At 42.9% G+C, this 24,296-nt stretch overlaps 1 protein-coding gene and 1 pseudogene across 10 annotated transcripts in view; both read right to left on the bottom strand.

Annotated features, from left to right (window-relative positions):
• Window positions 1-24,296, bottom strand: part of PAK5 (p21 (RAC1) activated kinase 5) — a 153,194-nt gene that overhangs the window by 62,665 nt on the left and 66,233 nt on the right. For all 9 annotated transcript variants that reach the window (XM_081941141.1, XM_081941147.1, XM_081941148.1 and 6 more), the window contains one exon: window positions 14,435-14,649. In XM_081941141.1, coding sequence (XP_081797267.1) covers window positions 14,435-14,649 — 215 coding nt within the window. The remainder of the gene's footprint in view (window positions 1-14,434; window positions 14,650-24,296) is intronic.
• LOC309387697 (large ribosomal subunit protein eL27-like) lies at window positions 22,265-22,692 on the bottom strand (annotated as a pseudogene). Its single transcript has one exon. The product of its transcript is annotated as a large ribosomal subunit protein eL27-like (transcript).

Here is a 24,296-nt window from a genome sequence, read left to right as displayed (position 1 = left end):
TATCCCTATAGAAGAAAATAACCATTCTGAAAACAGATGCTACCTCTGTTGGAAGGGTTAGCTGGAAATCCCTTCTTCTTATAAATCCCATTACAAGGGGCTGGAAGAGAATAATTTCTCCCCTTCCCCAGCACTCCCTTGTTTCTCTCCATCCCTCTCCCCTCGAAGATCTCCCTGAAGTCTCCCAAAACATCCAAGGGAGGATGGATATGACTCTGTATGTGACAAAAGCTATGTCATCTCTGTATCCATGATGGCTGAAATACAGTCACTGTCATTTACAGTGCTTGGCTGTGAAGTCAGACTTGAAGAATGCCTTTTACAACAAAGAAACACAAAATTAGGCTACCTTTTCTTTTTTCGCCTAACGATAGGGCTAAACTTGAGGGGTGGGGGAAGCTTTGTCACTATGGGAGAAAAAGCCATCCTTAAATGAGTCAACTCTAAATTCCTTTTCAAGGGCAACTCTGGTAGTCCAGTTTTATCATGAGCACTCATAGCTGGTGAACCAACAAAAGCTATCTAAAGTGCTCCTCACAACCAATACCTCTTGCACCTCTAACAAGGTTCTTGGGCTAAGAAGCCTCCCAAATGACGAAGCAGACATTTCAGAAGGTGTGCAACCCCACCCGAGGTGGATTGTACATTTCATCTTTCATCTGGCATTTTGGCAATCAAAGAAGTTCAAGTACTTGTACTGTCTCCCTAGAACAGAAGTAAGGAACAATGGCCCTTTTATACATTGTGGACTTCAACGCCCAGAATTCCTGAACCAGGAAGAGCATGGCTGGCTTAGGAATTCTGGGAATCAAAGTCCACAAGTCATAAAAAGGCCATCATTCCTCACCCCTGCCCTAGGCTAGAAGCAAAAGAAAGAATATACTGATATACTAAGGACACCACCCCAAATCCCTGGGTGATCTCCTAATAATACAAAAGAAACAAACAACTAACTGAAACATGGAAATCTAAGAAACCGGGATAACATTTGGAAAATTACTGTGGTTAATTTCCAGTTTATGTTGTACCCACTACAGTCAATCCCCATATCCATATCAGAGCAAACACAGGCATCATTCAGTACAACTGGCAAAAACTAACCTTCGGTGTTCATTTATTAGCTGTCAGCAGACATCAAAAACAGCTGACCAGCAAAACAGGACAAAGGCAGGCAAAAACATGAGCAACAGGCAAGAGATAAAAGGAGAGAGGAGTTAATATCAACAATCCAGATTATCTATCTATCTCTGTCACAGAAGTTTTCCAGAACGGCTGGAATAATACAGAGCAATCAGCATGGGGAGTCCCAAATCGAGGGGCCTTTGTTTACTCTAGATTTAACCCTTTTATGTACATAACAGCAATATAATGGAGATGGAAAGTACGATATCAGGTCTGGCCTCTATTCTACATTATGGAAAGAAACATTTGGTAGTGAGGCATAATGTATCCCATAGTTGGTTTGAGAGGAAAGATCTCTAGTCCTACCTCCCCCCCACCCCCTCAGTCTCTGGCCAATTAGTCTACTGCTTGGAGCTCTGATCTCGCTAAATGGATGCCTCTGAATTGTGGTGCTAGTGTAAATGACTGTGTATGTCATGGACAGCCAGAACAACCAACAAAGAGATGCCAAATCTTGTAAAACCAGAAGTATCATTAGAAGCCAAAATCACAACACTACGTCTGATTTACTTCAGCCATGTCATGTGTGCAAATTCATTGGAGAAGACAATGATGTAGGAATGGTTAGTGGATCAAGAAGAAGGGATAAGGAAAAAAAACTTGCTGGCTTGATACCATCAAAGCTGATGCAAAGATGAATATCCAACAAATGAAAGAAGCTGTGCTTGGCAGGATAGCATGGAGAGCGCTTGTCTATAAAGTTGCAAAGAGTCAGACGTAACTGATTGATTCAACAAACTAACTCTGATCCATGAACCATGGTTGTTCAGGTACCCATTGATCCTTGGGTTCCAACCACCTGTTTGCCCCATCCATTTCTTTGAGTTTCCTCTCATTACAAAATAAGTACTAAAGGGGAATTAGGATGTGGTAAAGAAAAAAGCCAATCTCAAGCATAAATGTGTTCCCAGTAGTTCTTTGGGGTCCCACAAAAAGCTACAACTGCATCCTTAAGAAGTAACAATGGGAGGAGGGATATTGCCGAGGGATGGAAAAACCCCAACCTTCTGGCATGATAAATACAAATGCAATTTTGAGAGCATATTATTGGCATTCTAATAAATTGACTGTTGAAGTAGGTGTGGCCAGTAACAAATACAGATTTCCCAGAAGGCAGACTTGTGAGAATTCTCCCACCATGTGATAAACAGGACGTTGGTTATCACATTGGCCTTATGATAGATAACATCCTGGAATAATAGAAGAAGTGGTGGGAGAATTCTCACCAGTCTGACTGTTAGGAAATCTGTATTTGTTACTGGCCACACCTACTTCAACAGTCAATTTATTAGCATGCCAATAACACACTCTCAACATTGCATCAGAGGTGGTATTCAGCAGGTTCTGACGAGTTCTGGAGAATCGGTAGCAGAAATTTTGAGTAGCTCAGAGAACCGGTAAATACCACCTCTGGCTGGCCCTGCCCCCATCTATTCTCTGCCTCCCGAGTCCCAGCTGATTGGGAGGGAATGAGGATTTTGCAGTAACCTTCCCCTGGAGTGGGGTGGGAATGGAGATTTTACAGAATCCTTCCCCTGCCACGCCCACCGAGCCACAGCTACCTAGCCATGCCCACATAATCGGTATTAAAATATATTTGAATCCCATCACTGCACTGCATGTAATTATCATGCCAGAAGGTTGGGGTATACAAATGACCGTTGTCTTACCTGAACGGTCGTTCTCATGGCGCTGCGGAGAGTACAAGGATGGGTTAACACAGCCTGTTTGCCCATGGACTGAGTAGATTTTTCCCCCTCTGGCCACGCCTCCTTTGCCTCTTCTGGCTCAGTTTTAAAAACGAGGTCTTGTCCGACGAAGACGTCCTCAGCTCACACCTGTGTAAAGATACAATCTCGGAGCTAAACAATTACCCTGGGTGGGTCTTTCAGGTAAGACAACGGTCATTCTCCATAGCGCTGCTTGGAGAGTCCAAGGATGGGACATGCCCAAGCTATTGTGTCCCAGGGCGGGAAGAAGTGACATTGTCCGGAGCCTCAATAACCTTCTGTAATACTCTACGGCCAAAGGAGGCTTCGGCAGAGGCAAAGGAATCGATCTTGTAGTTTCTAATGAAAGCCGTGGGAGACGCCCACGTGGCCGCTCTGCAAATGTCCAGAATAGATGCTTGAGTCGCCCAGGCCGCGGTCGTGGCCGCACTTCTGGTGGAATGTGCCGTTACACGAGGTGGAACCGGCTTGCCCTGAAGGTCATATGTCATCTTAATGCAAGCTCGCAGCCACCGACCTATGGTTGAAGATGACACTTTGCGACCCAGCGAGCCTGGTTGAAAGGCCACAAAGAAGGCCTCGGAGTGCCTGATGTCCTTAGTTCGTTTCAGGTAAATGCGGACTGCCCTTCGCACGTCCAATTTGTGCCACCTGCGCTCCTTGGAGTGTTGAGGACTGGGACAGAAATTCGGGAGGATAACCTCCTGAGACCTGTGAAAATGAGAATTCACCTTCGGCATGAAGGCGGGGTCTAACCGTAGGATGACCCTGTCTGGATGGATGATGCACAGCTCTTCCTTGGCCGAGAAGGCCGCAATCTCAGATACCCTTCTGGCTGAAGTAATGGCTATAAGGAAGGCAGTCTTAAGAGTCAGATGTCGAAGAGATACCTTCCTCAAAGGTTCGAAGGGAGCCGCTGTCAATGCCTGCAGGACAAAGGGTAGGTTCCAGGTCGGGTACCTGTGCACCACCTGGGGACGAATGTTGTAGGCCCCCTTCAAAAAACTCTTGACCTGAGGATGGTGACTCAGGGATTGAAGTTGGTGTCTGGCTAAGATGGTGGATAATGCAGCAACCTGGCGCCTGAGTGTGGCTGGTGCCAGTCCTTTGTCCAAGCCCTCTTGTAGGAAGTCCAATAACTGAGGGATGGACGCTTCCACACTGTCAATGTCCCGTTTGCTGCACCAGGAAGAAAAGGCAGCCCAAGTCGCGTCATAAATGCGAGTAGTGGCCGGACGTCTGGAAGCTTGGATGGTTTTAATGACGTTGTCTGAGAGGCTCTGGTCCTTCAGGAGCTGCCCCTCAAGTGCCAGATGGCTAACTGCAACCATTGGGGCTCTGGATGGTTGATGGCCCCCTGACGCAAGGATACCTGGTCTGGAGGAATTTTCCACGGTTGTTCCACAGAAAGATCGACCAGGTCCGCGAACCAGGATCTCCTGGGCCAATGTGGAGCCACCAGAATGAGCTCCGCCCCCTCCTTCAGCAGCTTGTAGATCACCTGCGGGATCAGAGGGAGGGGCGGAAACGCGTAAAGAAGACCTGGAGGCCAGCTGGACCTCAGGGCATCCGTCCCCTTCGCTTGTGCTGACTTGTAGCGGGAGAAGAACCGCTGGAGCTGTGTGTTTGCCGCCGAGGCAAACAGGTCGACCTGTGGGAGACCAAACCTCCTTACCACCTGTGCGAACAGGTCCGGATGAAGTTGCCACTCCGAGTTGTCGATGGTCTGACGGCTCAACCAATCCGCACTTACGTTGCTGGTTCCGGATATGTGATCCGCCCTCAGCGACGCTAAGTGGATCTCTGCCCATCGTCCTATGGCCGCCTCTGACATGAGTCTTTTGGAGTGGATCCCTCCTTGTCGGTTCACGTGAGCCTTTGTGGCCACATTGTCGGTCAGTAGCAGAACGTGGTGCCCCTTCAGCTGTTCTGCAAATCTCCTCAGCGCAAGCCGGGCTGCCCTGAGTTCTAGCCAATTGATGCTCCGGGCTGCCTCCGCGCTGGACCACCTGCCTTGCGCCAGCTGACCTTGGCAATGCGCCCCCCAACCGTAGAGACTGGCGTCGGTCGTTACCACGATCCTGTCGGGTTCTCTGAATAGGCAACCCTTCTCCACTGCTCGAGACTGCCACCAACTCAGAGACCGAGTCACTCTTGGTGGGATGCGAACTTTCCTGGTGGAGTTGCTGATCTTTGCTCTTTGCATTGGAAGCAAGAACCATTGCAGTTCCCTTGCATGAAGACGTGCCCAGGGAACTATGTTGAGGCAAGAAATCATGATCCCTAACAGTTGGGAAAGCTGCACTACCTGCCAGGACCTGTTCCTGCGACACAACCGGATTCTGCTCCTGAGATTGCGGATTCTTTCCGGAGACAGGGACACCTGGCAAGATACTGAGTCTATTATGGCGCCCAGGTGTTGTATGCGTGTGGCAGGAGTCAGGTTGCTTTTTTCCATGTTTACGGAAAAACCGTGGTCCTGTAAGGTGTGAACTGTGACGTTTACATCTCTCACCGCTTGCTGATGAGTCCTTGAGTGGATGATGATGTCGTCCAGATAGCACTCCAGGTGGACTGGAAACTTGCGCAGGTGGGCCGCCACAGCTGCAAGAAGCTTCGTGACCGGTCTGGGTGCAGAAGAAAGTCCGAACGGAAGCGCCCTGTATTGGAAGTGCTTTCCGTTGTAACACAAGCGCAGGAACTTCCTGTGTGCGGGATGGATGGGCACATGCAGATACGCCTCCTTGAGATCGATGGAGGTGAGCAGATCCCCTTGTCGCATACAGCTTAGGATCGACTGAAGGGACTGCATTTTGAAGCGCTTGTAGGCCAGATGTCTGTTCAGGCGCTTCAGATCTAAAATGGCCCTCCACCCCCCTGAATTCTTGGGGACCAGGAAGAGAATGGAATAGAACCCCCCTCCCTTCCTGTTCTGGAGGAACTGCCTCTATTGCGTTGATCTGCAGAAGATGATCTATCTCTGCCTGCATGAGAGCCCTCTTTACAGGGTTCTTGGATAGTGGGCAGCGAACAAAGGTCCGCGGAGGAGAGGATAGAAACTCCAAGGTTAGACCCCTCCTGATGGTATTTAAGACCCACTTGTCCGAGGTTGTTTCCTCCCAACGGTCTGCATAGAATTGCAGGCGGCCCCCGATGGGAGGAGACCCCAGACGGTCACTTCCCACGTCTAAACTGACGGTTGTGGGATCCCCCACGAAATGGCTTCCGAAAGGACCCCTGATTGGATTGTCTGCCCCTGGAAGAAAAGTTGTTTCGTTCCTGGGACCTGTCAGAGGACTGGTTAAACTGTCTGTGGGAGGAATATGAAGAGGAGGAGGCCTGGGCACTTTCCTGTGCCCGAAAGGCCTGCTTCCTGAACGAGCCCTGACCTTTCCTGTCATGCTTCCTGAAGGTGGACGGAAGGACCTTCCTCTTATCCTTTGTCTCAATTAGGAATTTCTCTAGGGAATCCCCGAAGAGGTTCTCTCCCTTGAATGGAGCTGAAGCCAGCTTCCACTTTGCCTTCATGTCCGCCTGCCAGTGCCGAAGCCAAAGCAGGCGGCGCGAAGTGATGTTGGACGCTAGTGCCCTGGAGGCGAATTTCGCTGCATGCAGGGATGCATCAGAGGCATATTCCACAGCCGTAATGATCTTGTTAAGATCATGTCGCCAACGAGATGCTTCAGATGGGGGCTGAGATCTGAGTTGGCGCAGCCATAATAGGGATGCCCTCGTAAAGAACGAGGCAGAAGTGGAGGTTTTGATCGCCCAGGCAGCCGCCTGGTGCGTCTTGAGACAAGCCTTTTCTGCCCTCTTATCCTCTGCCTTTAACCCTTCTAATAACTCGGCCGGGAGATTAGAATTAGAGGTCAGAGAGACCACAGGGGCATCCACTTCTGGAGGTTTCAATACATCCTCCAGCCTAGGTTCTAAGGGATACAGTGATTTGTCTGCGCCACTGGGGTTGGCCAGGGTACCTGGCTGTGCCCATTGGCGCTGGATAACTTCCATGAACATGTCAGGGACTGGTATCAGTTCTGGGTCAGGGGTGTTTCGCTGAACAGCCCTGCCATGAGGTCCTGGGAAGTAGAAGGGACTTCCTTGTCCTTAGGTTTGGCACCAAGCTCAGTAGAGGCTCTGGCCTTGTGTAAGATGGACTTGAATAAGGATGGCTTAAAGAGACCAGTGAAGGAGGGCTTGTCTGGAGGCATATCCTCATCCTCCGAGAGAGCAAATTCCTCAGCAGTCTCCTCCTCCCACGTAGACACCTCTGTGGTGATAGAAGTGCCCGGGGAATCGAGTACTCTGGTCCTCTTTTCCCCCAGGGGACGAACAGGCCTAGAGGCCTTGCCACCCCTGCCTTCCTGTAGCCTCATGGCTTCTACCACACCCTGGGAAATAGCCTGCGTGATGAGATCCCTCATCTCTGCTGACATAGCTGGGCCCTTGTCCTCTACAGGCCTGGCTTGGTCATAGGCCTGTCCCCTGGCACCCCTAGGAGGATCTCTCTGATCCTCTGCATGAAAACAGCATTGAAAGGAGGGGATATCCTCCCTGACTGAAGAGCTAGGAGAACCTGGGTAACCCAGAGAGGCTGCAGGGGATCCTGACATGGAATCCCTATCACAGAAGGATGGAGATCTATCCCCCATTTCCTCCCCCTGCTCTATCTCCCTCTGAATGGGTGGGGAAGGAACTGGCCCAGCCTCACTTGGTAAGGGTGCAGAGGGAACCTGGGGCCTAGCAGACTTGTCCTTTAGGGAGTCCTGCCCCTTGTCCCCTTGAATTTTGGGGGCCTTGCTCCCAGCTGAAGAGTGGGAAGCTTTCCCCCCAGCGCCCTTGTTTCCCTTTCTCCCCTGGCCTGAGGGATCTGGCCTACTGCGCTTTGCAGATGGCCCTGCCAGCTCCTCCCTTCGCTCCAAACCTTCATCAGCCATCCTTGGTTGATCTTGAGTCGAAGAGGTCGCTGCTGAGGGAAGGGCAGTGGACGCTGGCCCGATGGCTCCAGAAGCGTCTGCAGACTCAGATGGGAGGCTGGATCAGGCACCAGGACACTCCTTGCCGCTTCCCCTTAGTTGGCTGGGGAACTTCAGGCTTGCTGGAGACCCAGGCAAGCCCTCGCAATCCTCTGCGGCTGTCTGTTGAGGCGGAGAGGCTCTGCTGCTTGCTGCTGCTTTCCGGAAGGTAAAAAAGTCTCAAAAAATTGGCCGCCGGCTCTTCTGCGCGCCAAAAGCCTCACTTAAGGGCCAGGCGCTTCCCATTGGCTGCAGCCGAAAAGCGCGCCAAAGCAGCGCTTTTCAAAATGGCCGCCGCTCTCCCGATCGGCAAAAGACGCCGTTTGGAGAAGCAAGGGCTTTTTTAAAAGCCTCTCCTCCAAAACGACCAGGGAAACACGGGGATTGCCGTCCTTCCCTGCGCTCGCCAGCAGACGCCGGACGAGCGGCCTCGCTTGTTCCCCCAGCTGCGACTAAGCAGCTGTGGAACCGATCGCTGCCTCAGCCTTACTTTAGTAAATCCTCTTCTTGGTAAAAATAGAAAAAAAGGAAAATAAAAAGTCAAAATAATAAAACCTGGGGAAAAATCCTAATAACAACTAAATATCAACACATAAAATACTCTAAAATTACTATTGGAGAACCCAGCCTATTTGCTCAAAGCTGAGGGTTCCCCAAAACTCGTCCTATCGGGCGGACTGAGTTTTTAAAACTGAGCCAGAAGAGGCAAAGGAGGCGTGGCCAGAGGGGGAAAAATCTACTCAGTCCATGGGCAAACAGGCTGTGTTAACCCATCCTTGGACTCTCCAAGCAGCGCTATGGAGAATAAAATGTTCTACTCCAGGCCCTAGTCTCTGAAATACAAAGCAGATTAAACCATTTATTTTTAAGGATTAAAGCAGACTAACTAAAGTTTATATCTATCAGAATGAAGAAGAATCTGTTCATTTATTGTATTATGAAAAGGTAAGGGTTCCTAAAGATCATCCTAGAATAATTTTGAGACCAAATGAGACTTCTTTTCTCCTACAGCAAGATCTTAAGAAACCTGGAAACTACAAAAACTTAATCCCAGTTAACCTATACTAGCTACAAACAACAGAATGTATTGTTTGCCAGAGTCTTTAGTATTCTTCAGCCAGACTTCAAATATGTGATATACTATCTATTTTCATTTACTATCCTAATGAAGCCCAAATGATAAACATTCATAATGGTTGTTGGGATTTTTTAATGGGGGGGATGGGAAAACCAATATTATCAATTAATCTGGATTGCTTGACAGTGAGGTTTAGAAGAAGTTAGGACACATGCCATTTCTTAAAGGTTCAGCAGATGCTAATGTAATACTAATCAGACTCAGCTTTTTGTGACTTAATTATTCAAAGTAATATGTTGCCAGTGTCGCCACTCAAGAGGGGAATAGATTAATCTCAAATATTTGCTGCCAAGTTTGCATCTCTCATATGTAGTGGTCCGTATCGGGATATAGGATACATCATTTATTTTTGCAAAAACGCTTATTCTAATTTGGGGTAGATCTGAAAGATAAATGGCTCAGTCCTGGAGTTTGTAATTCAATTTTTTTTCTTAGAAAGTAGCTGTAGAGACACAGATACTTAAAATAACACTCTGTGTGTGTGTGTGCCTTATGTTTAATGATCCAAATTTACAAAAACAATTTTACCTAATATTTGGGACAACCAATTATTTCCTGTTTGACAGTTATTATTTCTCATTTCTTAATATCTTTATTTTTTGTACTATTATATGGAGTTGCTCCTAAAGAAGGCCTCAGAATCGGTACTGTGGTGATGGTGATAGGAGAGAAGTGCAGAAACCAAGGAAGACAAAAAAACAACAACAAGCAAGCAAAATACATGCTGCCACAATCACAGGTAGTCCTTGACTTATGACCCTAAATGAGTCTGGAATTACAGTTGTAAACTATGTCAATTGTTAAGTAGGTTGTCATGTGGCTGACCCAATTTTACCCATTTTTTATGGCAAATGTTAAGCCAATGCTGTAGTTGTTAAGCAAGCGTATTGTCCACAATGGACGTTTTTCCCCCTAGTAGCGAGTCGAAAACTAGCTGCTAACAAGAAATAATTACATTATGTTCAAAGAACAAAATTAAAATTGCATGTGCTGCATTTGTGATATATGCAAAACCTACCCTGTTTGACAAACCCATAGAGAAAAATAAACATATTATTACTATTATATATATTATATACTTCTGCAAGAGGGGTCTGGAATGCTCTACCTGACTCTGTGATTTCTTCCCCAAACCCCCAAAACTTTAATCTTAAGATTGTCTACTGTTGACCTCACCCCATTCCTAAGAGGTCTCACACCATCCCTGTCCTAATGTTTCTTTTTATTCATATCCATTTCATGTATCCAAAATCATGTTTATACATATATATGTTGTCTAATGCATGCTTGATGAAATAAATAAATAAGTAAATAATAAATAAATAAAATAAATATTATTGAATGAGTAAAATATAGTTTTTTAAAAAGTCTATGGCTCAATGGTAGTGCTTTTGCTTTACAAAGATCTCCAATTAAGATCTTGATCCCCCCCCCCCCCAAAGATAATGCTCGAAATGGATTCTTTGATAAATCATGGGAACTGAATGCCAACCAGGAAAGGAAAAATATGCTGGTGCTCCAAGAACCAGACTAAGAAACAAAATATTTTATTTCTGTATTTTAACGGAACAACTCTCTAATCCAGATGTAAGCAAAACTGAGAATTTTTGTGTCTTACATTTGCTAGGTTCCTTGTAAAAACTGATCACTGGTAAGAAGTGTTCTTAGTCCAACAACAGCTGGAATGTAATTAGTTACTTACGTCTCTTGCAAACTGATCTGCTTGCTTGCTTGTTTGCTATCACTAATTTCTCCCTGGCTGCCATTTTAAAAAACCTTTAATACTATTATGTATTTCCAAATGCACATCTCCACCCAAAAAGCACATCGTATCAGGAATTAAGGCCTACCTTGCAAGCAAAATCTCCTTGTTAAGCCGGGGAATCTAATGATATCTGCTGGATTTCTCACTGAATAAGATGCAAGATACCATTGCTGAACAGTGGTGGTATTTTTTTTAAAAAATCCCAGATAAATATAATTTATGGGACTGCCAGGACAGACTTTTACACATGACAGTAGCAGAAGCAATATATTCAATGCACAGAAAAATATGTTTTCATTTTGTGTCTCGGGTGCAATACAATGTTAAAATTTATTGTATGTTAATGTGCTGCATAAAAAGGAGGTATTTTAAACTTTCACTTACTGAATCAAAATCAAACATAAGATCTTTACGGAGTCAAAAAAGAACAGCAATAAAGGAGGAAGTTTGGTAGTTCAATCTGAAAGTAATAAGATGTTACTTTAGAACAAAGTTTTTCAAGCTTGGTGACCTTAAGATATATGGACTTCAAATTCCAGGATTCCTTAGCCAGCATGCTTGGAGTTCCCTAGTCCACAAATTTTAAAATTGCCAAGGTTGAGAAGATATTCTTCCAAATGAAACTTAGTTACAAAAGAATTGTTGGTGTATGAGGAATATAGAAGAAAACAACAACCCCCAAATCCCATTTATATAGCCATGGCTTTGTGTTATGTTTTTCTATATGATTGTTAATTTGGGCGAGACAGGTAAATTTCACACCTTTGTTTTAAGCTAAATCTCAATTAAGAGACAATTCAACTTTTAATTCAGTTCAGACATATACCGCTGTATGCTCTTGCATGTATCCAAGCATTACTGTAGGTTCAACATATTCCCCCCCCCCCTCGAGTTTTCTGATTTTCTATACCCAGACAAGCTTTGTAGAAGACTTCTAAATATATTTGCTTTTTAGGATTGCACATGTAAAGAGCATGCAAACCACAATGCTTGTCCCAAATCAGATCTCCCCATTAATCTGAATGGGGTGAATATTGGAATATGGATTTGGATGAACTCAATTGCAAATCCCCAATATTTTGGAGCCAAAAGGGGAATACGCCATTTTGAGAGCATGTTCTGGGCATTTGTAGAATGGCTACGCATAGAAGGCCTAGCTGAGTGAGGCCTTCCCAAAGTAGCAGTCACAAAGAACCTGAACAGTGACAAAATATAATCAACTATGAGGAAAAATGGTGAGATTTGGACTCCAGGATGGTTGTGGTCACTACCATCTTACAGAATTGTTTTGTTCTGGACAAGTAGGCACATTTACAAAATGTTGGTCTGAAACCAATCACCCTTTTTTATTTTCTAAGAATATCAATGGGTGTGCGCACACAGACTCCAAGCATGTTTTCACACCACCTGCAATAGAGGAATGGCTAATAAAGATGACTGGCAACGATGCCTAAGTCTTGAGAGAAAAATCACGGTAAGCAATTCATCGACTCATCTTCATTGGAAGCTCTTTCTGGACATTTTGCAGGAGATGCGAGAAAATTCAGATTTTGACATATGGATTTGATGTTTGTTAAAATTTAAAAAGATAAATGGACATTATGCTACAGTTTTAAACTAAGAGTTGAATGCAAGTGTTCCCTATATCCTTGGAAGAAATCATTCTTTCTGTGTTTCCCCCACTACCTCTTTCTTTTTCTTTACACGTTTATGCACTATCTCTATTCTCTCTTTACTCTGTATCTTATTTCTTCGTTGTTAGCTCATGTTGTTTTTTATGTGTAAAATTAATCAAATTATTAGATGGCAAAAAAGAAATGAAAAGAATTACATTCCTACTCAGTTTTGTGGCAACCCAGCATTTTTTAAACTATGAAATAAAAATGCCTTTAAACAATAAATAAAGCACAGTGCCCTGGAAGTCAAGCAGGGAAACTGATAGCTGTACATGCACCCTATGTTATCGGTCCCAAGTTAGTATCAAATGTGGATGTTGTCCCTTATTTTCCTTCAGTGGGATCCATGAACAACATTAATGTATAGATGTCTGTTCAGAGATAAGACCCACTAACCTCAGTAAGATTTGTAACCAGATGATCAAACACAGGCTTATAATATTTTATCTATTTTCTGTTGCTCAGCCCTACATTTCAATCTAGCCTGCCTAAGGATTTATGTGATCCAGGGCAAGTGATATTAATAGTTGGAACCCCGAGAAGGTAGCCATCTGCAATTTGTGACAGAATAACAGGGGAGAGGTCAAAGGTTTGCATAAAAGCTCATATCTCTAATGTATTACAGATTTTTGTATTTAACAGAGGTGCACATTTTGGAATATTACTTCACATTTCACTCACACAAGAGGAAAGAGAGATGACCTGTGTAATCAATAAACCTTTTGGCATCAAAGAAAATTAAGAAAAGTGTATTAGCTGACTTTTAAGATTAATATACAGAAGATATAACTTCTGTTTATTGAAAGCTAATACAAATATGAAGGTACTAGATCAAACAGAAGTGATGAATAGAATGGGTGTCAAGATTGAGAGAAGGGTAAGATATTTGGGTGTTAATTTGACAAATATGAATAATATGAATTGCATGTTGTTTAAAAAAAGTTTGTTATGATATGGAATGAAGTTTAAAAAGGCTGAATTTGAAACAGATGGTACAAATGATGAACATATTATTTCTAAAATGCATAAAATGTTTATTAAAATGTGACACAGAAGAAGTGAAAGAATATTTAATAAAATGAGCTAAAATTTGGGTTATAATATATAAAAGAAACAATGGGAGACTATGTGCCACATTATGTTTACAACCTTAAAGAGAACTTTTATAAAATTATGTCTCACTGGTGTATTTGTTCCTGGAAAAATTGTCTAAAATATATAAAGGCACTTCGAATATAAGTTGGAAATATGACTGAGGGGACTTTTAATCATGCTTGGTGGACATGTAAAAAATGGATTCAAATACACATTAATTCAGATTTTAAAGATTAATATACAACTGAATCAAGAGATGTTTCTTTTGGGACTGATTGACAAAAAGGTGGGAACCAACCATGGAACTTTGTTTTTATATGCAATAACAGCATTGAGACTTCTATATACACAATGGTGAAAGGGTTGACATGACCCACAATGGAAGAAGGGATGGTGAAGACAATGAAAGTTGTGGAGATGGCAACATTGACAGTGAAAAGGTGAAATTATTTGTAATGCTGTTTGGAAACCCTTTTTGCATGAAAATGAAACACATGACATATATTTGATGACATATGAGTTTGATGATTAAAAAAATAGTAGATAATGGAGAAAATGAATATTATTTCCTAGAGAAAGAGGTCAATTTAAATTTATACCTATAAATGTATAGCTATACCTACCAGTGAAAGAAAATCGAAAGTCATTTCTTTATATTTCCTTTCCCTTTCTTTTCTTTCTGAACTATTTGCTCTCTCTTTCTTTTCTTTTTCCTTTTCAATCTTAATTATTGATTTCTTTTAGTTTTTAATCTTTCTAGTTTAAAAAAAATCTAATAAAGTTATCACAAAGACAAGAAAATGAAGGGGGGGGGGAAACAGCTGATATGGTACCTTCATAGGTGCAAGCTGGATGGGTGTAATGCATGAAGGATCCACCATAGGCTTTGGCCTATTTGCTGTGTCTGCCAGCAAACTATGCCATTGTTGAGGTAGTCCGGTGAATTTTTGTTCTCTGTGATCAAATCCAGTGTGTACCCTGTGTTCAAAATTGGAAGGGCCAGAAATTTCAATCTTTTTCTTTTTCTTTCCAAACATGGTGGAAAAACCTGGAAAAGAAGATAAAATGTGTTAAGATATACATTACTAAGAACACATGGTGTATATGTGTTGACGACTGGATTGCAAAGATGAAAAGAAATGGGCAAAGAGCTGGCAATATATATAAACAATACAAATTCATTTTACTGCATATGTCTCTCTCCTTGCTTTTGCCTATTTTCCACCCTCTTTTTTTGCCAGTTTACATATTTTTTCCCCAAGCTGAAATAAGTGATATGTACACTTGCTGTAATCTAGAATTGACTGGGAGTATACTAGGTACAAACTAAACTGGAAATTGTCCAAAGTAACAGACAGGCTATAGGCCCAAGAAAGCTTACTCTGAGCAGCCCAAAGCAACTCAACCACTCAACATACCAATTTATTTTCAGGCACTAGATGAAAACATTCAGTTGAACCAGCACTCAGAGCCCAACATCACAGATACTCATTAGGACCTAAAATATCCTAATCAAGGAGCTTTAAAACTTAGCAAATAGCAATGAAACTGGGTCTAGAAAATCTTATACTTGAAGAAGGGTGACTACAGCCCCTGGAGATGAAAATGGAGGCACCGTCCAGAAGAAACCCAAACCACGAAAACTGAAAAAGGATATATTATTTATGTCTGAAATAATTCTAAGCGCGAACACAACCAACTGAAAATTGATTCAAAACTGTTTTTAGCTAAGCTAAAACTCTGGAATCAGCAATAATACTTTAATGTTCAGAAAAAAACCGTAAGCTCAAAATTATTAGGGAACAAAAATGCAATGGAATATGTGCAGAGTATATATCTCTCTCCAGAAGACACTAAAACAAAATAGTGTAAAACTTTCTCATGATTTCACCAGGAAACTGTTATTAAGTATTAATACAAATACTTATATAAATGTCAAATTAAAATATAAAAAAATAATAATGTATTTTTCTCATTCTATTCACAGTTCATGACGAATTTTCCCTTAAGAATATAATTGCTAGACTGGAGGTATATCAATATGATTGAGCAATGCAACTGTAGGGAATTATCTAAACCAGGGGTCCCCAACCATGGCTGGTTCACAACCAGGCTGTGGGCCAGCACGATTGACTCGCACTAGTGGTGGGCCAGAGTGCACCCACATGCACACGCACCTCAACTTGCAGTCGAGCTGCGTGTGCATGTGCGCCAGCCTGCTGGTCATGCAGCCCGATTCCCCTCTCCCCCCCCAGCTGGGCCACCAAGCCGCAAAGGTTGGAGACCACTGGTCTAAACCAATGAAGGAAAGAAGAAAAGAACTGATCAATTAAAGGGTGGAGGTTCATTACTTCTGTGTATCACATAGGGCAGGGTGTCAAATCAAACATCGATTTCATCAGGGTTGTGCTTGACCTCAAGGAGGATGGGGGGGGGACGTGGCTGGGGGACGTGGCCAGCTCGACATCACTCGTCTCAGGGGAGCCAGTGGTTGCCCGGGCATGGCTGGGGGTGAATCCATTGTCTCCAGTAGAGGAAGGTGAGACCAGGGAGAGCGCCAAACCCTTGTCCGCCAGAGGAGCCTTGCTGCCTGCTGGTGGCCAAGGGCTAAGGCAGGACTTCCTTCCTTCCCTCCCACCTCCCTCTTCATTGTACTTTCTTCTTCCTTCCCCTCTTTCCTTCTTTTTCCTTCCTTGGTCTCTTCCCATCTTTTTCTTTGTCTTTCCCTTTCTCCTTTCCTGTCCCTTCTTGGATGCACAAATGCATCCTTTCATTTTGTTTTGCTTTTAGTTTGTTTTGCTAGCGCACGCCCCTCCCAAGCTCCATTTTCGCTGGCACAGGCACTGTAGGCCAGTCTCTTGCCATTTCCACTGCTGCCTCGTGGGCCAGAATTAAAGACCCCGAAGGCTGGATGCGGCCTACGGGCCTTGCGCCTGACACCCTTAACATAGGGCAATGAAAGAAATATCTTTTATTCTGGTGGCAAAGTTGCACGGCTTTCACACAAACGAGTTTTCTGGACGCTCTTTTCTTCTGAAAAAAAAAAGAGACGCATAAACAGTAGAACAGCACTGATGCTATCTTCACAGCATTTTGTTTGCTGGCTGACATTAAATTTTAATAGAATGGAAACTCATGCACTCCAGATGATATGGGTCTCAATTTATGCTATGAAGCCTTTTCATGCAGATTTCTATTATTTGCTTGAATTATTTTTAGTATATAGATGGAACTGTTACTTTTTGTTGGTTCTCATAATGGTGATGATGTAGCCCTCACTTACCTTGTCCTTTGCAAACGATAAATATTTTGCTTCTGTTAGAATTGCATATATAATTCTTTATGCTTAAATTTTGGGGCAGAAACCTGTTATTTCCAAATGTTGCTGAAAACAAGGACAATAATAATTTCTTAGTTCCCAGATTCCATCATCAATGCCCATTTTAGAAGGAGTTGCCAGAAATTATACTTGGAGAGCTACAAGTTCCCTGCTTGTGGCCAAAACAGAACCTACACTTTTTATAAAGAAATCTATGCTGATGGAGTTGACGACTTTAGAAAAAAACTGCCAGCCTTTTGGACATCCACCCTGCTCTTATTTCCTACAAATCTGTTAAGTTAATATCTGCAATCACTTTGGTGGAGTATGCAAATGATTTCCTAAAAAAGAAATTGTACGTTAAAAGTTCCACTGTGGATACACAAAAATCACTGGGACGCGAATCAAATCAAAGGGACACTCCAAGTGAAGTCCGCAGCATGAGAAAGGGGATCATTTTTCCCCTGATCAACTTTATCAGATCACGAAAACTGTCATTTTCTGGAAAACACCTACTCTGACATGTAGCATGTCTTCCAAGATTAAAGGAATTAGGTCTTCCACCCCTCTGTGGGAGTAGACACCAATCTGAGCAGCAGCTGAAATTAGTTCCATTCAGTCGTTCTGGTCCAGAGTAACATAGGAAAACCTCTTTCACAAAATCATTCATCCAGATTTTGAGCTATGGTGGATAGCAGGGGTGAAAGGCTACCGGTTCGGACCAGTTTGTCTGAACCGGTAGTAAAAATCTACCTGTTCGCCCAAACTGGTGAGAAAAAAAAAGCTGCTGGTTCAGGTGAACCAGTTTTTCTGATGATCAGTTGTGATGACCGATTTATATTAGCTAGAAAGCAGGATTTCCTGCAGATTCCCCCCGCCCCCCGCTGTTCGCTTACCTTTGTAGGCACGCTCTGCGCATGCACAGATGGTCCAGAAGCGGAGGTGGCGTGTGCGAGCAAAGCGCTCGCTCACGCTCACACTGTTACTGAACTGGTAGCAAAGGTAAGTGGATTTCACCCTGGTGGACAGGATATTGGTGTCCTTCAGTTCAAAGTTACAGAACAGCAGTGACTTGAAAAGCTGTTTCCAGACTGACCTGTGAGACAATCCATCATGGCTCTTATTTTCTTGGTGAGGACAAAAAAACAACTCTTGAGAGGCCACTTACTATATTTCTTGGTTGGGCAGTGGGCAATTGCTCCTCACTAAAATAGCAATCTTGCTTCTGAAAATCAAGCATTATTTAAAAAGAAAAATCCAGCACTGCATCAGTCTGTAATCACAGAACTATATGCTCTGAGGCTTAACAGCATGATTGCAATCCTCAAGGAGGATGTGAATTGCTAAAATCTTTAGCTTAAAGTTGTGTTTATTTTGGCCTTCTGAAGCTTTTGCCTTTTTTGTTCTTTTAAAGGGGATTCACTAGCAATAAGTGGGTCTTCTCAGAGACTCCGAAGCCAATTTCTGTGTTTTTGAGGCCCTGGGCAATAGGAAAAATAATCCCTAATATAACAAAATGAAGTTCACACTCACAAAAACACAAAAACAGAAGAGAGGGAGAGAGGGAGTTTCATATCTTTTATGACTGTGTATGATATAAACATAATGTATATTTCATGAACTTTATCTACAGGAGGAAAAATCAATAAAATTGGCCAACTGGAAATATTCATAGAATTATTTATTTAACATGTTCTATGTATTCTTTTCATAATCATGGGCCCTTGCTGAACAAGACCATTGATCTAACAATATTATTTCTAACAGAGGCCAAACATTTCTGTAAAAATGTCAGATGGGATTTATTGTATTTTCAATGGATTATTCAGGCTTGACTTTTGAGCAAGGATTATAGAAAAAGAAACAAACACTACACACTTGGATGGGGCTAATGATGTTCCAGGAGAGATGGGCCTTATTTTCAGACCCTTTTAACACTTAAGTCAAATTCAAAACATTAAAACCAACTCAGATTCCAAATAGAAACTCAAGGGAGACGTGCACTGCCCTACATATTCCAAATATTGGTGATTTCAATTGAAACTATAAATTCCTGCCTATTAACTTTAAAAAAACCTTTTTGAGTAGACACTTCTTTGCAGATTGAGACTTAATGGTTTCTGCCTATCAATTAGCTGACCTTGAGAAAAACAAGTCTCTTTGTTCCATAAAGAACATTCACTCCTGATAACATTCTAAAAACAAGAAAATGTGAAGAATATCTGAATCCTATTTTCAAAAGTTTAGCACAATCAGGAAAAAGGTATGCCATATCAATATTTCTTGATGAGCCAAATATGACCAAGTATATATTTTAATAGCATTTTAGAAAGCAAATGATGTAATTCTTGGATGATGTCAGCAGCAATGAGATTTGGGGGTTGAACTGGTTTCCCCCCCATAATTTCCCAATCCTTTTCCATGACAGTGATGACATCTCCATAAAGCTAAAAAGATAAAGGTTCCCCCTCGCACATATGTGCTAGTCGTTCCCGACTCTAAGGGGCAGTGCTCATCTCCATTTCAAAGCTGAAGAGCCAGCGCTGTCCGTGGCCCTCCCAAGCTCCATTTTTCCTTGCAGAGGCACCGCAGGCCAGTCCTTCGCTGTTTTCAGCCCCAAGGGCCAGATCTAAGCACACACACACACCGGATCTGGCCCCCGGGTCTTGGGTTTAACACCCCTGTTCTAAACTATGCTATACCAAGAAGTCATGGCAAAAGCTAGATTCAGCTAGAGGACAGCAGTAGGGTACCTGTGAAGAAGCACATCACCTGCTCTGGGTACTTGAAGTTAGCCTACCACTTGAAATGCAATGGGAAAAGGGGGATTATGAATCCAATGGATGAGAAATGCCACCACCACTCCAGATGGTTTCACTTCTGGAAAAGGAACACTCATCTATGCTATTCACATAGGCAGCAAAACATTTTGCAAAAAAATAAGTAATTTAGAAATGAGTCAGATTCCAAGGACAGAATTTAGTCCAAATTTAAACCAAAATCTCCTCAGTAAGAAGGACAAGAAGAGAGTGGCAATTGGGAAATCCTCAGAGCACAGCTCTGTAACAACCAAAGTTTGAGGTTCTTTTCGTGGGAAATCCTTCCTGCCAGATAGATGGCTTGAAGCACTAGATGGATAGCTTGGATTTCTCCTGCCAGAACACTAGGCACCTCACAATAATTTGTGGTTCTGATACCAACAAGAATTCTTTTGCACTTTCCCTCATTGTACCTTAATCACTGGTTTTGTTGGCTTGTTGGCATTTTTGGCTGACTTTTTCTAAACTACATCGGCATGCACTCTGCTAGCTTGTACAGTGTGATTTAGATACCAGATGCCTCTCTACACTTGTGGCTGTTATTGGTCAAACATCTTCAGAGTTGGCAAACACGCTCTTATTATAGAAATATTTTTTTTGGAGGGGGGGGGGGATATTGATTGTCCAGGCTTTTTGCTCCTGAAGCTTTCCAATCATAGCCTTCAAGACTCCCCCCCTCCCCCTCTTTGGGTATTAAATAGACACATCAATTTTCCATTACAACTTGAGCACAGATAGTTCTTCTGCTCTGTTTGTCATACAAGATTTCTGCCGCTGTAAGCTTTCCAGAAATGCTGCATTGAGGGACCTGATAGATGGGAAACATGTTACTGTAGCCTTGTTTAATAAACAAAGCGTGGGCGAGAAATGGGCTGGGAGGAGAAAGTACAGGAGGCAGAAAGTCCCTGGACGATGAAACCATAGGAAGACTGTCTCAAAGGCACGCACAAAGGGCTAGAGAGATCCTGTTTACTAATCTTCTAATATGCATCCTCCAATGTAGGTTCTGCCTCAACAAACGACAATACCTTGTTGCTTGCCTCTTCTTGTGGAAGGTGAGCAACATTGGACCTAGTGACTATATGGATCAGTGGTGGGATTCGATTTTTTTTTACTACCGGTTCTGTGGGCGGGGCTTGGTTGGCGGGGCAGGGGAAGGATACTGCAAAATCCCCATTCCCTCCTGATCAGCTGTGACTCGGGAGGCAGAGAATAGATGGAGGCAGGGCCAGTCAGAGGTATTTCCCCGTTCTCCAAACTACTCAAAATTTCTGCTACCGGTTCTCCAGAACTGGTCAGAATCTGCTGAATACCTTTGGTATGGATGGAACACCTCAATAAAACCCTAAACATGGAGGTAAGACTGGGGTGAGGGGGGGGGGGGGGAGAAGCCTCAAACTGAAAAAGCAATAGCCATATCACTGGTGCCAAAGAAACAACCACAGGAATATCTACGAAGTCAATAGGAATCAAGCTCAATTCAAGGGAGATTTTTTGCCATACCTTTGTAGATCTTGAGGACACTGGGTGACTTTGAAGCTACTTTCCAAACCGTATCTTTTTATGACTCTCAATTCATAAGTCTACATACAAACTATTTATCCCTCTCCTGAGAAGAGAAGGGCGTGAATCATGTTTGTGTCCAGTTATGCAAACAAAAACCATCTCACGCGTGTTCAAATACATACATGTTTGGTATGATCCCACACACTCATTTCTAACACTGTCTGCGTGCACAGGGTTACAGCAGATTTTGTGCTCCCTTGCTAATTTGCTGACATGTTCAAAGCCTAAAAATCGGTTGTCTCCCCCACCACCTGCTCCCCACTGCTACTGTCCCAAAACAGCCAAAAGCAAACACTGAAAAAATTCCAAACCCAGAGCTTTCTGATTGTCAGGATTTCTGTTAAAACACACAATACCTTGTTAATTGTTGAAAATGCCTTCACTGGTCACAACACAGCACAACAGGATGACCCAGATGGTTGCCCCATGAGAAACCTTCTAATAGAGACTCACAACAAAATTAATTCAACTTTTAAAAAAAGAAGCAAAGACAATGTGGGTTGGTACAGCGAGGCAAAACGCTGTCTGGGAATTAGCAAAGTAAACACTATTGTCCTTCTGAGAACATCACTTGCTTTGTACATTCTACTTCAGCTTTTCTTAACTTGGACCCCTCCAGATCAGGGGTGGGTTGCTGCCAGTTCGCTGTGCGTGTGCGCGCAGTTGACTGTAAATTGTTCTGCGCATGCACAGAACATGAAAAAATTAGTAAAAAACATGCCGGCAACAGAGGAACCAGTTTGGGGGCATGGCCAGCCAGGGTTGCTGCCAGTTCTGCGACCAAGGCCAAAATACCACTACCGCTTCAGACTTGACATAAATAAGCAGATTCTCCAAATGATCTCTTCCTGGAGAGGAGAACGGATGTACTAGATTTCTAACTTGGTGAGAACTTGAACACGATAGCAGTGCTTTAAGGATTCTCACATGTTATGTGGGCTGCCTTCTTGATGCTCCTCTTTTTTTAAAAGGGTTTTCAAAAACATTTATTGGTTCAGTTGAAAACAAATCAGAATCTGAGCTTCTGGAAAAACCACTTGTTCTTGCCTGTCTTGTATCTTTCTTCAAATTTCACTTTAGCCTCTTGTGCGCCTTACGTTTCAGGGCAGGATCTCTAAATACATCCTGGTTGACAATGGTTTTGTCCAGGGGAATATCAACAGAGTACCTGGTTGGCATCAAGTGGTTGTAATTGTAAACTTTAACAAAAGACTTGATTTTGGACCTTTTAGAAATCTTCTTCTTGCCCATACTGGCTGTTACTTTGTGTGGGTAATGATAGAAGTCCCATCATCAATGTTCTTAACAATAACAGCTTTGTGCCCAGAATAGCGTCCGACCAAAACAAGAATGACCTTCCCAGGTTTCATAAACTTGCCCATCTCGAAGGTATGACACTCTTCTTACCCTCCTGATAGCTTTGTTTTCAAAGTTAAAGCAGTATCATTTATGCAGGTTACTAAACAAAGAGAGGAACATGCTGATGTTGTCCAACAACTAAGTAAATACGTTGCCATAGTAAATATAGAGATCCTACTTCTGATTTAAAGAGCACTTGTAAGAAGCTTGTAATCAGCCAAAAGTTTTTCTTTTCCTCCTGCTTTTCCAAATTCTGATTTATGGCAGTTGGTTAATTAAAACTTCCTGTACAGTCAAGGTTAAGTTATCCATTATCAGTAAAAAGCCTTGCTTTTTTCTTGATTACATTAACTGGAAGGAATTCAAACAAAGTAAAAGTAAACTTTTCGGGACATTGGTTTCTATTTCAAATTCACAACCAAATTTTAAGTTTATAATCGAGTGGGTTTGTCACTTCTCTACTTTCTATTCTTCTGTCCGAAAGCATTTCAAACAAAGAAACTTCGGGGGGGGGGGAGTGTTACAACCCCCCACCTTCCTTTCTTCCTTGTTTTTTTGGGGGGAAAAGAAAGTCCCGATCTGACCATCAATATTATTTATGTTTTCAAGATTTCTTTGCCTTTTCCAGGTTTAATTTATAGTTGTGGGTTAGATAAATTTTCTTACCAGGTCTTTTATCTCTTCCACTCCCCTCCTGTTTCATTCACTTTGACAAAAAGTCAGCATCTTGTCAGCCTTGTTGAAGGCTGCCGCCCTGACTCCGATTCATAGGCAAATCTCCGACCTGCGAGGGACTCTTGCTTCCCTCTGGGTCTGATGAGATGTTGCTCTTCTTCACCCCCGCCTCCAGTGGGGGTTCTGATCCAAAAAAGGATCCCCGGAGTTGGTTTGTCAGACAGGGTTCATGTGAGGCTCTTCAGAGCTCACATCCCCCACTTCTGTCCAGCTGGAGAACTTCATGTCCTACAACCACTACTTATTTGCCCACTTCCATGCTTGTCCAGAGCCCATTAAGCCATCAAATTGCTTTTAGTGCCCCATAGAGACTTATGCAGAAGAAAGGACCTACATCCAGGGAATCATACTATTCACAGAACAATAACATATTGTTTTAGTTAATGCAGCATCTAGAATTAATGACATTGATTTCCAAGCAGGATAGAATAGTTACCAAATCCTGAAAACCATGGTGGGCTCACCCCTTCCCCTCATTTGCATAAAGTTATAGAAGGGACTATTAATAGTCAGGAGAGAGAGATGTATGTTTCAGAGAGTGGATGGATGAGAACATGAATATATGTTTGCACTAACCAAAAGGAACAAAATTAAATTGAAGCCTCAAATTTATTTCTGCATTAATAAAATGTATTACTATTAACTGAACCTTCCTATAATTGAAAAAAGATAATAATAGTGTTGACTCAAATTGGCAAAATCAATTTATATTGCACATAAGCTCTAAAAGTCTTGAAAATTCCCTCTGACTACGTATCAAAGAGAAGCAGCCATGAAATGTCACATCGTACTACTAAAACAGGGGTCTTCAAACTTTTAAAACAGGGGGCCAATTCATGGTCCCTCAAACTGTTGGGGGGACCAGACTGCTAGGTGGGTGTGGCTAGGTTGTCATGT

Source organism: Natrix helvetica (genome assembly GCF_964273705.1).
Source record: "Natrix helvetica genome assembly, chromosome: 2".
NCBI lineage: Eukaryota > Metazoa > Chordata > Lepidosauria > Squamata > Natricidae > Natrix > Natrix helvetica.
This window is presented reverse-complemented; position numbering and strand designations above follow the sequence as displayed.